At 41.6% G+C, this 12,015-nt stretch overlaps 1 protein-coding gene across 2 annotated transcripts; it reads right to left on the bottom strand.

Annotated features, from left to right (window-relative positions):
- Positions 1 to 3,351: 3,351 nt before the first annotated feature.
- Positions 3,352 to 7,949, bottom strand: LOC308102630 (5-demethoxyubiquinone hydroxylase, mitochondrial-like). 2 transcript variants are annotated; one of them, XM_080452430.1, is made up of 6 exons: positions 7,770 to 7,949; positions 5,771 to 5,952; positions 5,178 to 5,292; positions 4,538 to 4,677; positions 3,991 to 4,059; positions 3,352 to 3,630 (listed from the first exon to the last, which is right to left on the bottom strand). In XM_080452430.1, the coding sequence occupies exons 1-6, from the start codon at positions 7,852 to 7,854 to the stop codon at positions 3,553 to 3,555; spliced, it is 669 nt and encodes a 222-aa protein (XP_080308556.1). In that variant the 5' UTR covers positions 7,855 to 7,949; the 3' UTR covers positions 3,352 to 3,552. The 2 variants fall into 2 exon arrangements, with proteins under 2 accessions (XP_080308556.1, XP_080308557.1); XM_080452431.1 differs by having other exon boundaries at positions 5,771 to 5,949.
- Positions 7,950 to 12,015: the final 4,066 nt, after the last annotated feature.

Below are 12,015 nucleotides of genomic sequence, written 5' to 3'. Positions count from 1 at the left end.
ACTGACAAAACTGCATATTGTCACTAAAATAGAGCAATGCTTTTTGTCACTGTTTACTTATTGTCTCCGCCAGGCCGAAAGGCATGGCGAGAGAGTATGTTTTGCCCCCTGTCCGTCCGTCCGTCCGTCCGTGTGTGTGTGTGTGTGTGTGTGTGTGTCCGTCCGTCCGTCCGTCCGTCCGTCCGTCCGTCCGTCCGTCCGTGTGTGTCCGTCTGTGAACAGCTAATCTCCGGCACCGCTGGCTTGATCGCAGCGAAACTGTGCACACACACTCCCTGGATGCCAATTCAGAACCTCTGCCCCAAATGTTTCACATGGCCCTGTTATAGCGCCACCAGGAGGCCGCTTTTTTGCTAAACTCATTTTCTGACAGTACTCCTACAGATTTAGTCCAAACGTCACGCAATTCGGTACACAGTATCTCTATAGTCATTAAACAAAACAGGTTTTCCAGATTTTTCATATTCCATCCTGATTGGCTCAAAATGGCTTCCAAGGTTGGCAGAAGTGCTCCGTGTTCAACAAAATGCCTCAAATCATGAACACAGCATGCAATTTCCGTGAAATGTTGCACCCACATTCCCACTAGGCCGAGGAAGAAATGCCACTTGAAGATTTTCAAATCAGCCTCATGGTGGCGCTATAACAGGCCGATTCATGTTTTTACCTAGAACTGCACCGATCTGTGCAAAACTTTGTATGCGCACTCCCTAGAGGCCAAGGAAAAACCTTTGCCCTGCATTTTTCACATCTGCCTTTTAAAGCGCCACCAAGAGGCCGACTTATGTAAAACACATATCTTTATATTACTCCTTCCCATTTTATCCAAATTTCACGCAAATCGGTACACGTGATCTCTATAGTAATGTGATCAACACGGATCTGTTTGATTTTTCATATTCCATCCTGATTGGCAAAGATTAACAACTAAAGTTTGCAGTAGTGCCTTGTTTTGAACAAAATGCCGCAAATCATGAACACAGCATGCAATTTCCGTCTGTGTGTGTGTGTGTGTCAGTCTGATTGCTGTGAAACGTTCCACGCACATTCACACTATGTTGAGGAAGAAATGCCACCCTTTTAACATTGGCCTGTTATAGCGCCACCAGCAGGTCAAATTTAGCAAAACACATTTATAGAACAAAATGCCTCACATCATGAATGCAGTGTTCGATTGCTGTGCACGGCCTAGGAAAAAATGGCACCCTTTTCAAATTGGCCTATTATAGCGCCACCAGGAGGCAAAAATAACCTACCTGACCTGGCGGAGACCTGTGCTCCGAGGAGCACTTTTTCTTGTTTCCAGTGCTATCTTCTAAAAGCCAGTCCACACCAATGCAACTCCTCAAATGGCACGTCTCTAAAATTGTTTTGTTGCAAGGAGTTGCATTGGTGTGGACTGGCCTTAACCCACACAAGCAACATTTACCTTTTAATATTGAATATGTTTTATGCTTAACATAATGCAGCCGATTTGAATCAGATCCACAAATATAAATTGATGTAATTACCACACACAACTTGCAGTTGATGCGGTGCACATGCTAGTCATACTTGGACTGAAGTTCATGGACTAGTTTGCAAAATGAGCTAAGAGGGAGCATTGTTTTTGACAAATGGTCAGCCTGTACGTCACTATTTTGTCATTAGTTATGGACATTACATATCACTTCTTGATAGCTCTGTCATATGGCCATAAATTCTTTATGTGCTGTGATGTTTTATGGAGAAAACAAAAATAAAGTGAATTGTTTTGTTAAAAAGTTAAAGCTCTATCTTCTGATAGTAATAATTGCTATAGTGTTTGTTCAGTAACACCCCCCTTTAATGAGTACGGTGGTATAAGGTTAAACCAGCCTGGTAAGGGAATCATCTAAATTATTTATTTGGGTTGATTTTCTTCCATCTTGGGCTGTGCCCACAACACTGCCATGGACAGTGGGGAACCTATTTGGAAGGAATGGAGGCCACAGAGTTACAGCATGTTAACCCTTAGGGTCAGGTGTGATATGTAAACCCACCCAAGCTAAAAGAACTCCTCTGATCTCATGCCGGGAAAAATAGCTCATGGCCTGTGAACCTAGGCTATGGTTCATCTCTGTGAGAGCCAATTTTATTGAAGACTATACAAGGTCTGCACTCATATTGTTAAATTCTCCTCTTACTTAACCACTTGAACCCACGTTTCCCTATTATTATTATCCCTAATATGTCATATTAGGTGAACATTCGGCAAAAATTGCAGATCTTCAACATAATGTTGTGAGCTTGTAGATTTCGTGAAGCGATTTGGTGTAGGTAAATAGCCAAATAAATAAAGGTTAAAATGGAGTGGGGTAAGGATAGACCCTCTCGGTCAACGAAGTATGTTTAAGTGGTTAAAGCTCAAAGACTCGAAGCAAGGTCAAGGGAAATACCTGTACTGAATTCCAATGCACACAGCACGGCAAGTAGCAACCTCATGCACAAAGCTAAGCATCAAATATCATAATGGGTTACTGTCGCAGCTTTGCTTGAGATTACTTTAGTGTTGTTCGTTATTGAGATGCTTTGTATCCCTGTCGAAGAAGACAATTTGATCATTATTTTGTCAACTTGTATTATTCTCCTTCAAATCATGCACTACATGCTTTGTGGTCTTTAATGACATGTCAGTGCATGTGATGGGGCTCACCATGTCTCTTCTCTATCCAGTGGTATGTAGTGCACAGCATCTGAACATGTCAGGGCTTCAGATCAATAGGTGGAATAAGTACTTTTCTCACCTTGCTGAAAGGCCTAATAGATTAAGGGCCCCTGGGTAAGCCTGTTGTCAATCCTTCTTTCTCCGTAACCTAATGTACCTTGAACAGCTGTGTGAGGGCACTTAGCTGTTAGGCCAGGATGACAAGCCATTGTTCAGCTTGATATATAACCTGCAATATGTGAAAGAGGAGTTTGTTGAAAGGTAGGGTGGCATGAGTATGCCAACATCGATATAACCTCATTACTGCTGTATTTTTTATCTGTCTTGGTAATCAGCAAGTCTCTGACAAAAATCTTTAAACATTGCCTTTCCAAGGCCAATTCAGAGGTAAAGAAAATGAAGCGAAGGGAAACAAACAGTTCTTTTTTTATTTTGTTGTTAAGTCCAAGGACCACAATGGACTAAAGTCTGTGACATTGTGTTTTTGATCCTTGACATTCTTTCTTCTTGAGAAGCATGTTTGTCTTGTGTTTTTCTTTTATACCCAACATCAAATAACATCAAGTCAGCCTCAGCCTCTGAAAATTAGGATGGACATTGCTTTATGGGACATTACACAGTAGGATCACTACAGTCAGTCTTTTTTGTTAATAATGCAATGAAGATCGGTTTGCAACTTTTTTATTTTGGCAAGGAAATAACAAAAATATTGTCATGACATGTACAAAGTGCTTAATTATCAGTGAAGCAGTATTTCAATATTGTTTGAATACCTCACAGACAAATTACATCATTCTTTCCTTGTATACAATCTACATTGAAATATTTATGAAATAATTCTAGGAATTCACAACAAAAAAACACAATTAAACACGTTCAGAAACATATATTGCAACTCTGCAACCAAGCTGTATTCCATTTTTCAACCACCAGTATCCAATTACCTAAAACAAGAGAAGAATTGCAGATGAAGCAAAGGCTTTTATTTGCTAGGATCTGTGATGTTTTTTTGTCAAATCAAAGCATTTGAGGAGATTCTTCAGAGAAACTCATTAAAATGTTCTTCTCGTCTGTGAAACATTGGGTCTTTATAATCAGACATTAAATATTGCAACAAGCAACAAAACACCACAGAAAAATAAACATTATTCAACAAGAAGATCAAAACTAAGACAACACCCTTTAATTTATTTGATTATTAACTAAAACTATACTTCTACAAGAGTTTATCTCATACTGAAAGCATTTATAAAGCAAGTATTAAGACTGCTGTCATGGTTAAATATTGATTAAAGAATGCTTACAGATTCAGCATCATGCTCCAATCCTGTATCATGATGCTCCAGCTCTTCATCTCGGAATTCCTTTATTATCTTGCAAAATAAACCAAATGACCAGTTTACCACTTATTGTCCAGTGCCAGAGTTGATTGATGAGATAATGCTTTATCACTAGTCTCACGTAGCCAGGCGATCAGATAGCTCCACCTACTGATCTGGGGAAATCTAAATTCAATGTATGGGCTTGGATGCCGGAGAAAACCAGTGGTAACAAACCTACACCCACTGCTTTGAAAACCAATCCTGATACCGGCATCCCATGTGAAGGACCACTCTGCATTTTAAATGTCCAAATTGTTTCCACCCAGTTTTAGCCTAGTCAGTGAATTTAGATGTCACCATCAGTAGGCAGAGATCTCTGATTAGCTGGTGTATCTGGATTAACGTTTTCCCTTCCTTAAAAGGGCTTCCCATTTGTATTGAAGTCTGCATCCTGTATGGAAGATTTATCTAGCAAAAGGGAGATGGCCTCATTATTTAAGTAAGTAAAATAAACAAACAGCTGACTCACTTGGAGGAGTTCAGTGTATCTGTCTGGGTCCTCCTCCATTAGAGCTCTTATCTGGCTGTTGTAGTGCTCAGCGATGCTCTCCTCGACAGCCACAGTACATGCCATGGCTCCCTCCTTTCCCAGCAGGGCTGTGGATGCACCTGCACAAGACAACAAGTACTGAATAGTGCCTACAAGCTCAGAAAATAAACGTACACTAAAATAGGTAAATGAATTACAATGAACAATGCATAATAAGCAAGCATAGCATAACACAACACAACACAACTTTAAAAGGCAAATGTAAAACATCACACAGATTTGTAATGCAGGCATACTGGCAATTACTATTTTATTTTAAGATTATCAAAATTGTCTTCATTTCTGTGTTTCTGTCTTGGTTTTACTGTTGAGTATTCCGGTGGAGTTGTGCCCCTAAATTAACAAAACATTGATCATTGATGTGGTTTCCTACAAGCCAAACTCAATGGCAGCCAAACTTTCACATTAGGACTTACCTTTCCTTTATCATATAAGCCAGGTTTCTATACGAGTACAAATCCCAAATAGCACAAAGGATAACTAGATCAGATCATGTGTAATAACTGTACAAAGCATTTCTTTACTCTAAGTGAATCAGATATTCTGTGGCTTTACCAACCTAATAAAAATCCAGTGATGTTCCATATGGGTAATAATATTGTTGGGCGAACTCTGTTCTCAGCCAGGATTTCACTGAATTTTGCGAGATGTTTCTTTTCTTGATCCCACATTTGCTGTAGAAACAAGGAGTAATAATAGCTGTGAGACTGCAAAAAAGTTAGTCTAATAAGATTTGCTGTTATGTTTTCTTTAGCTAGAACAGTGGTTCTCAACCTGTGGATTGGGACGCCCAGGGGGGTCCCCACATGATTTTGGGGGGGTCCCCAGATGACAGTGAAGTGACAATTTAATGACTTTTAAGACCTTTTTAATAAAATGATAATAATTATTAATAATAATAATAAAAAGAAAGAAAGAAAAGAAAAAGACCATTACTGCATCAAAGGTTAGCAACAAACTATATTATAAAAACTGGTCAAACATTGGCCAAATTGTCAAATAACATAAGAAAGAGGCCAAAAAAACTCCTAGATTCCAAGTGCTTGTCAGGGTGGGGGTCCCCAGTTCAAATATGAATACGTTGGGGGGTCACGGCCTGAAAAGGTTGGGAACCACTGAGCTAGAAGCCTGCGTGATGAATTCTGCCCGTACCTGGATAAGAGGTCCCATCTGAGATCTTCCCAACACTGCCATCTGGCCAGCGTAAATGCGGTTGGCACCATATTCACCTGCATGATCCACACGTAACATTCTGTCCAGCATTGCCTTCTCTTCACTGTCTCGAGGGGGTGGAAGCACACTGTATCCCCGCGAAGTCACCAAGATGGGGCCTGCTGGAGCACATGCCCAAGAATGTAGTCACATTAAAAGACCTGAGGCTGGTTCTACAAATGCATTCTAAATCAGTAGTTCTCACTTTCAAGATTTTTTAAGCTTAAATCCAAAATAGCAGATGTACAAGCTCGCAGTGCGGCACGAAGCGACGCGCTGTGAGCTTGTATATCTGCTATTTTTTAATAGCCAACACAAAAATCAAAAATTGACACAGATGCTTTCACGTTTTTTTTCGATGAATTGAATACACAGGACCCCAATGGAAACATGCAATAGGCTTTCTTGGGTTATCCTTTTAGCATCCTTTTGTATGAATCTGTACCTCAGTGCTTTTTTTGTAAACTGTTGATAAAGTGTTCAATCATCAATTTTAATGGGTTCAACAGATGGATCAGTAACTTTAGTATCTTCTTAGTATAGAACAGAAGGTGCAAGGAGAAGCCTACTGTTCTTTGGGGCTGAAATCTGAACGAAACCCCACTAAAAGCCATTCCTAACAAGTAGGTTCTCCAATTTGCCACCATTAAGGCCAGTGGTTCTCATAGTGTGGTCCAGGGACCTCCAGTGGTCCTTGAAGGGGTTCCAAGGGGTCCCCAGCAAAATGAGTTAATATAGCATCAACATAAGTTTAACCACTTTAACTCTATGTTATGCTTTGGCTATTCAAAATAGCAGATATACAAGTTCACACTTATCAGAATTGGACGTGTTGTGGCCTTGTGGATCAGCCATTTAAAAAAAAAAAAACAAAAAAAAAATTGGGGGGAAATTTGTAATAATTTAGAAATGTTTTAACACAAATCTTCTCTTATGGGGCACAAAATATTTTCAGATGGAGATCTGCGGCCAAATACATATGAATTTGGGGGTCCTTGACATGAAAATGGTTGAGAACCACTTATTAGGCTCATACCCAAGAGAGCTAATTAAGAGTAAAAAAAATAATTATACTCACTTTGTGATTTTTTTTGTTTTAGAAACAATTGCAAACAAAACTCCATATAGAATTTAGGCCATTAGGATATGCTGTCATTCAGTGATCCGGTTTTTACTAAACAAAATGCTTTTGTGCTTTTGTGGGAATAACAACAGAGATCGTTCACTAGCCTTGGATCAAGACTATCATACATTAATCGATTTTGACAATTTTATATCTACGATAGTCTTGGCTAGCACCCCCCAGTGCGTCCTGCACTTTCACCAGTAAAGCCCGTACGTCTCCGTACATGTACAAAAACATATATATACGGTGCTTACCCGGTTGCCCCAAATGTTAACTCGCGCTTCGGAGTCTTTGTGCACTATATTGGTCCGTATGTTTCAACAAAGAAGTGTTTTAATCCCGTCTGTGTCGGATTCTGTCGGAAGTTCCTTGTATTCCTCAATGGGCGGTGATGACGGGACGCATCCGGTGAAAGCCGGAATTGCACTCAATGTAAACAGGAAGTAAACAAGGGGGGGAATGGCGTTCAGTCACAGACGGGATTAAAACACATTATTGAAAAAATATGGACTAATACAGTGCTCAAAGACTCCGCAGCGCTAGTTAACATTTGGGGCAACCGGGTAAGAACTTTATATATATAGTTTTTGTACATATACGGAGAAGTACGAGAAGTTTACTGGTGAAAGTGCAGGACGTACTGGGGGGTGCACCGTGCAGGCCAAGACAATCGTAGATACAAAAGTAACAGTCAGACTCGATAAAATACATCTATGATAGTCTTGATCCAAGGCTAATCATGCACAGTGTGGAGCTAGCTAACGTGCTCGCTGCTCAGGTGAATGGTGTTTTTAGCATTGGCTAACAGCTTACCTCTGAATTTCAAACATTGCCGAACTATCGATAGATTGACATTTTGCGACCACTCTCGCAGAGCAACGTGTGCAGCTCTCTGCATGTTGGAACACGTTACGGTTGACCAAATATCGTCTTTTAGCACACAGAGTACACACTGTTGTCATTGACAATTACACACCAGCCACAAGACTCATGGAGGTGGCGGCGCATACTTGATGATGTCACCTATTTAACCTCGCTTCACCAGGGCGGTTGTCAAAGTGTGGTCCGGGGACCAGTGGTGGAAGAAGTACTCTACTCACACACATTTGTTACTTAAGTAAAAGTATCGATACTGAAATGTAGAATATTCTGTTACAAGCAAAAGTCCGGCATTCAAAATTTACTCGAGTAAAAGTACATAAATATTGGCTTGTATGGGGGTCCGCGGGTCCCTCCCATAGAGTTCATATATCGGTCCCTCCCGGACCCCTCCTCCTCGACATGAAAAAGTTTGAAAACCTTACGTGCTCTAGAGGGCGCTGCTGCTCCAGATTGCCAACTTTCTAGACTCCATGGAGAACAGTGCAGATTTGTTGCATAGATTTGTTGTCACAACAAATATTCAGATTCATCCAAAGTATTATTCATCACTTTGCTTTATTAGCTTTATTTTATTTTACAGTTAAGTAAAATAGACTCTTATTAAGCAATTTTCATGCCACAAGCTTTTGTTGTGTAAAATCCCTGTGTGATCTCTGGTGAGTTAGCCTATCTGTCAAATATTGTTGAGAGAGATTAGAAATTGAACATGTGTACCCATACCATAATGCCTGTTAGGTGTAATTCATGAATTCTATTGAGAATGAGTTTACATGTAAATATGTTGTATATGTTTGCATATGCATGCTGCTGACTGGGGTTACAGTTTTGATATGCAAATGTTAGTTATGATACCCTGTCACTGTTACTGTACAGTACCAAAGACCCTTTCAAATCATAGTTAGGCTACTATGAGCTTGTGCCCTCAAGACTTATTTTGAAGGACAGTTATTCCCACTGCTGTCATTTTTCCATTTGGATATCATTTTACTGTAATTTAACTGTAATTTACCCCCCAGTTTAGTTTAGGATACTGTGGTAGACTATATACTCTCATTCTTACTTGCAGACGGTAGCCTATTTCTCATGTTTTGTACTTGCTCAAGGTCATTTTCTGTTCTATGAATGTGATTTGAAATTTGTTTTCGTTTTTCTGATACACCTCCTCTCTCATCGTCTCACATGTCCAAAACTGTTACTTTTTAGTATCCAAATTCAAAAGTAGCAAAAGTAGCAGATCTAATCAAAACACGTATAGCTTCGTGCCGCGTTTCTAGCTTGTAGATCTGCTACTTTTTATGCTTTAGTGTGACGCTGTAGTATGATCAAGTAGGGCATTCATTTACAAAAAAACACAAAAAGTTAGAATATGGAGATAAGATGTTTCTGCCCGACAGCAACGATATACAACTTACAAGTGCCAACAATTTCCATCCACTGTGTAGGGACAGTTCTACGATTACTGCAATGCCAATGACACTGCCAAAGACATCAAGAACTGCCAGCCAGCAACTTGGTGCTGTGGGAACCAACAAATGGGCACCGGTCACGAGGATGCCCCACATTAACATACGTGGACGTAGATGCAGGAGCGCAAAGTACCGACGAGCTGGCCAGATGTATGGAGAACCAGGATGACTGGAGGCAAGGTCAACGATGGAGGTGCTTGTCTGAGGACGACCTAGAGAGAGAATGACCCAAGCAAAGCTCGGGTGACCAACGCCATTGATGGAATGGAGCGCTGGTGGCAATCTCCTCCTCTTTCCAGAGGACTGGGCTACAACAAGGTGAACGTAACTCTGGATCTTGGGCAGGTGAGAACTGCATAAGAAGAGGGGCATGCGATGAGTTATGAGCTCTTGGTTTGTTGCCTGATCTGACTGACCAGTTCAGTAAATGCAGTCTTTAGAAAGGATAATCCAGTAATCACCATACAGTTCAAAGCGAGGATTCCAGTTAAACATGGAGCAAAACATAAAAGCAGGGCTGGTGCAAGGCTATGTTGCTCCCAGGGCAAAAATAATCATAAAGCCCCATACCCCCTCAATTTGGACATCACAAAACACATGAGAAAACTCGTCATATTACTGTTGGCTGTATTTAAAACCAGTAAGCTGTTAAAACCAACATTAAACGTCGTGACGTCACAGTTGTTTGTAATGTTACTGTCCACATGTAAGAAAATGATGGCAAATTGTCAGGTTAGTCAGGCTATAAGGATATGTGCTGTACCGGTCATAGGCCATATAACCAGCTCAGTGACCTTGTGATTAGAGTGTCCGGCCTGAGATTGGGATGTCGGGTTTCAATCCCTGGCGAGTCATACCAAAGGTTCTCTGCAGACTCACTCCCAATCTTCCGCCGTAATCTGAAGACTCACCTCTTCAGACTCCACTTTAGCCCATAGCACATGCCGTAGCACTTGCCCTAGCCTTGACAACCTTGCAGGCTTATGCAAAGGTTAAAATGACATTTAGATAGCATGTTATGTAGACAGATGCCAAGTTCATTTGTCTACCAGGTATCCTATTGTTTGTATAGTTTCAACTTTCAATGCACAGATTTTTTTTAATTTATATACTGTTTAGACTGATGATAGGTTTGTGGTTTACGATATGATCCTAGATTACTATTTTGTATGCATTTGATGTATTACCTCGGTTGTTTACCTTGCTTACCGTAAATTGCTCGAGATTAAGTCTAAACTGTTTAGACATTTAGCATCTGTTAATTGTAAATTATACCCACAATGCCTCCTTGCTTGGAACTCAGCATCAAGGCTTGGATTGAGAGTATAGTCGTCCCTGTGATACACTAGCGTCATGTCCAGGGGGTGTACTGTACTGTATATCAAGCTGCCTCAGAAACAGGAGATAGGTTCCTGACCTATGGGCCACATGGCTTGGGAACCATTGATTCAGATCGCTTTTGTCTATATTCTGGCTCATCCCACCTCTCTCTCTCTCTCTCTCTCTCTCTCTCTCTCTCTCTCTCATTGACCTGCTACAAAGGAAAAAAATAGAATTATGGCCTAAAGTTCTATATAGTAATGTGTCCTGTCATCTGCTCCATTCAGCACTGGGCATCAGGGATAGCGCCCACGGACACGAATGCCACGGGTGCATGTGTTTGATAGAAACTTTGTGTTTTTTTTATTTCTGTCTGGCTCTTACTTTGTCTCTATCCTCTCCCTTCTCACAAAAAAACTACAAAATTATGGAGCACGCAAACAAAGTGTTTCTTTACACCTATAAACCTGTGACACAGTGCCTGTGTCTTCCGTGAGGAAGAAGCCCAACAAACCCACCGTGAGGCCTTTAGGAGGGCCATTCTAGCAAACCGCAAGTGGAGCTAATACCATTAGACGGACCAATCTAGTGGTATCGGCCCAAGGAACCATCATGCCAGAAGGAAATGTTTCGATCGGGACAGGGCAGCGGATCTGGTGCAGCGGATCTGGTACAGCGCTCAGGTTATGGACCTGGTGAGACGAAGGAGGAGCCCGGCCAGGAGGCCACCCACAGAGCCTAGTCCCTCCACGTGCCAGAGCCTTCCCGTGTTCAGGCAGAGTAGTTCCGGAGAAGCGGACTGAGTGGCCCTGTCTTTCCCTATAGGACTGACCGTGGGTAGCTACTTGGGATGTAAGTTGGGGCTTGATCAACCCCGGCTGGGTCACCTGGGCGAGGGTGTATGTTGCGAGACCCGAAAGACCCTATGACCCCAGGCTACAACACTGATGATACATCCCAGGTGCATCCATGTGATGTATTCTTTATAGTTAGTGACTCTATTTATAGTGGCTCATAGGAATTAGACTACGTGACAACCAGGAATAGTTTGGTGACCACCGGAGAGACGGGTGACAGCCGGAATATAGATGGCATACCGGGAGCAGTATGGGTTAGCGCCCCAGCCTGTGTCTTCCGTGAGGAAGAAGCCCAACAAACCCATGGTGAGGCCTTTAGGAGGGCCATTCTAGAAACCGCAAGTGGAGCTAATACCATTAGACGGCCCAATCTAGAGGTATCGGCACAAGGAACCATCGCGTCAGAAGGAAATGTTTGGATCGGGGCGGTGCAGCGGATCTGGTGCAGCGGATCTGGTACAGCGCTCAGGACAGAACGAGAACAGATGTCGTGGATATATTCACTCTCAACACTTTGTATGATGAAGAATTTTC

This window comes from Gymnoscopelus braueri, assembly GCF_963280865.1.
Source record: "Gymnoscopelus braueri genome assembly, chromosome: 2".
NCBI lineage: Eukaryota > Metazoa > Chordata > Actinopteri > Myctophiformes > Myctophidae > Gymnoscopelus > Gymnoscopelus braueri.
The sequence above is the reverse complement of the archived record's forward strand: the minus strand, read 5'-3'. Positions and strand labels throughout refer to the sequence as shown.

Excerpts from the sequence above, each read along its gene's own strand:
- LOC308102630 (XM_080452430.1), bottom strand. The coding sequence starts at position 7,854 with ATGCAGAGAGCTGCACACGTTGCTCTGCGAGAGTGGTCGCAAAATGTC. Across the intron at positions 4,678-5,177 it reads CATCACTGGATTTTTATTAG|GTGCATCCACAGCCCTGCTG; the intron begins GTTGGTAAAGCC and ends TGTCTTGTGCAG. Across the intron at positions 4,060-4,537 it reads GATACACTGAACTCCTCCAA|ATAATAAAGGAATTCCGAGA; the intron begins GTGAGTCAGCTG and ends TTATTTTGCAAG.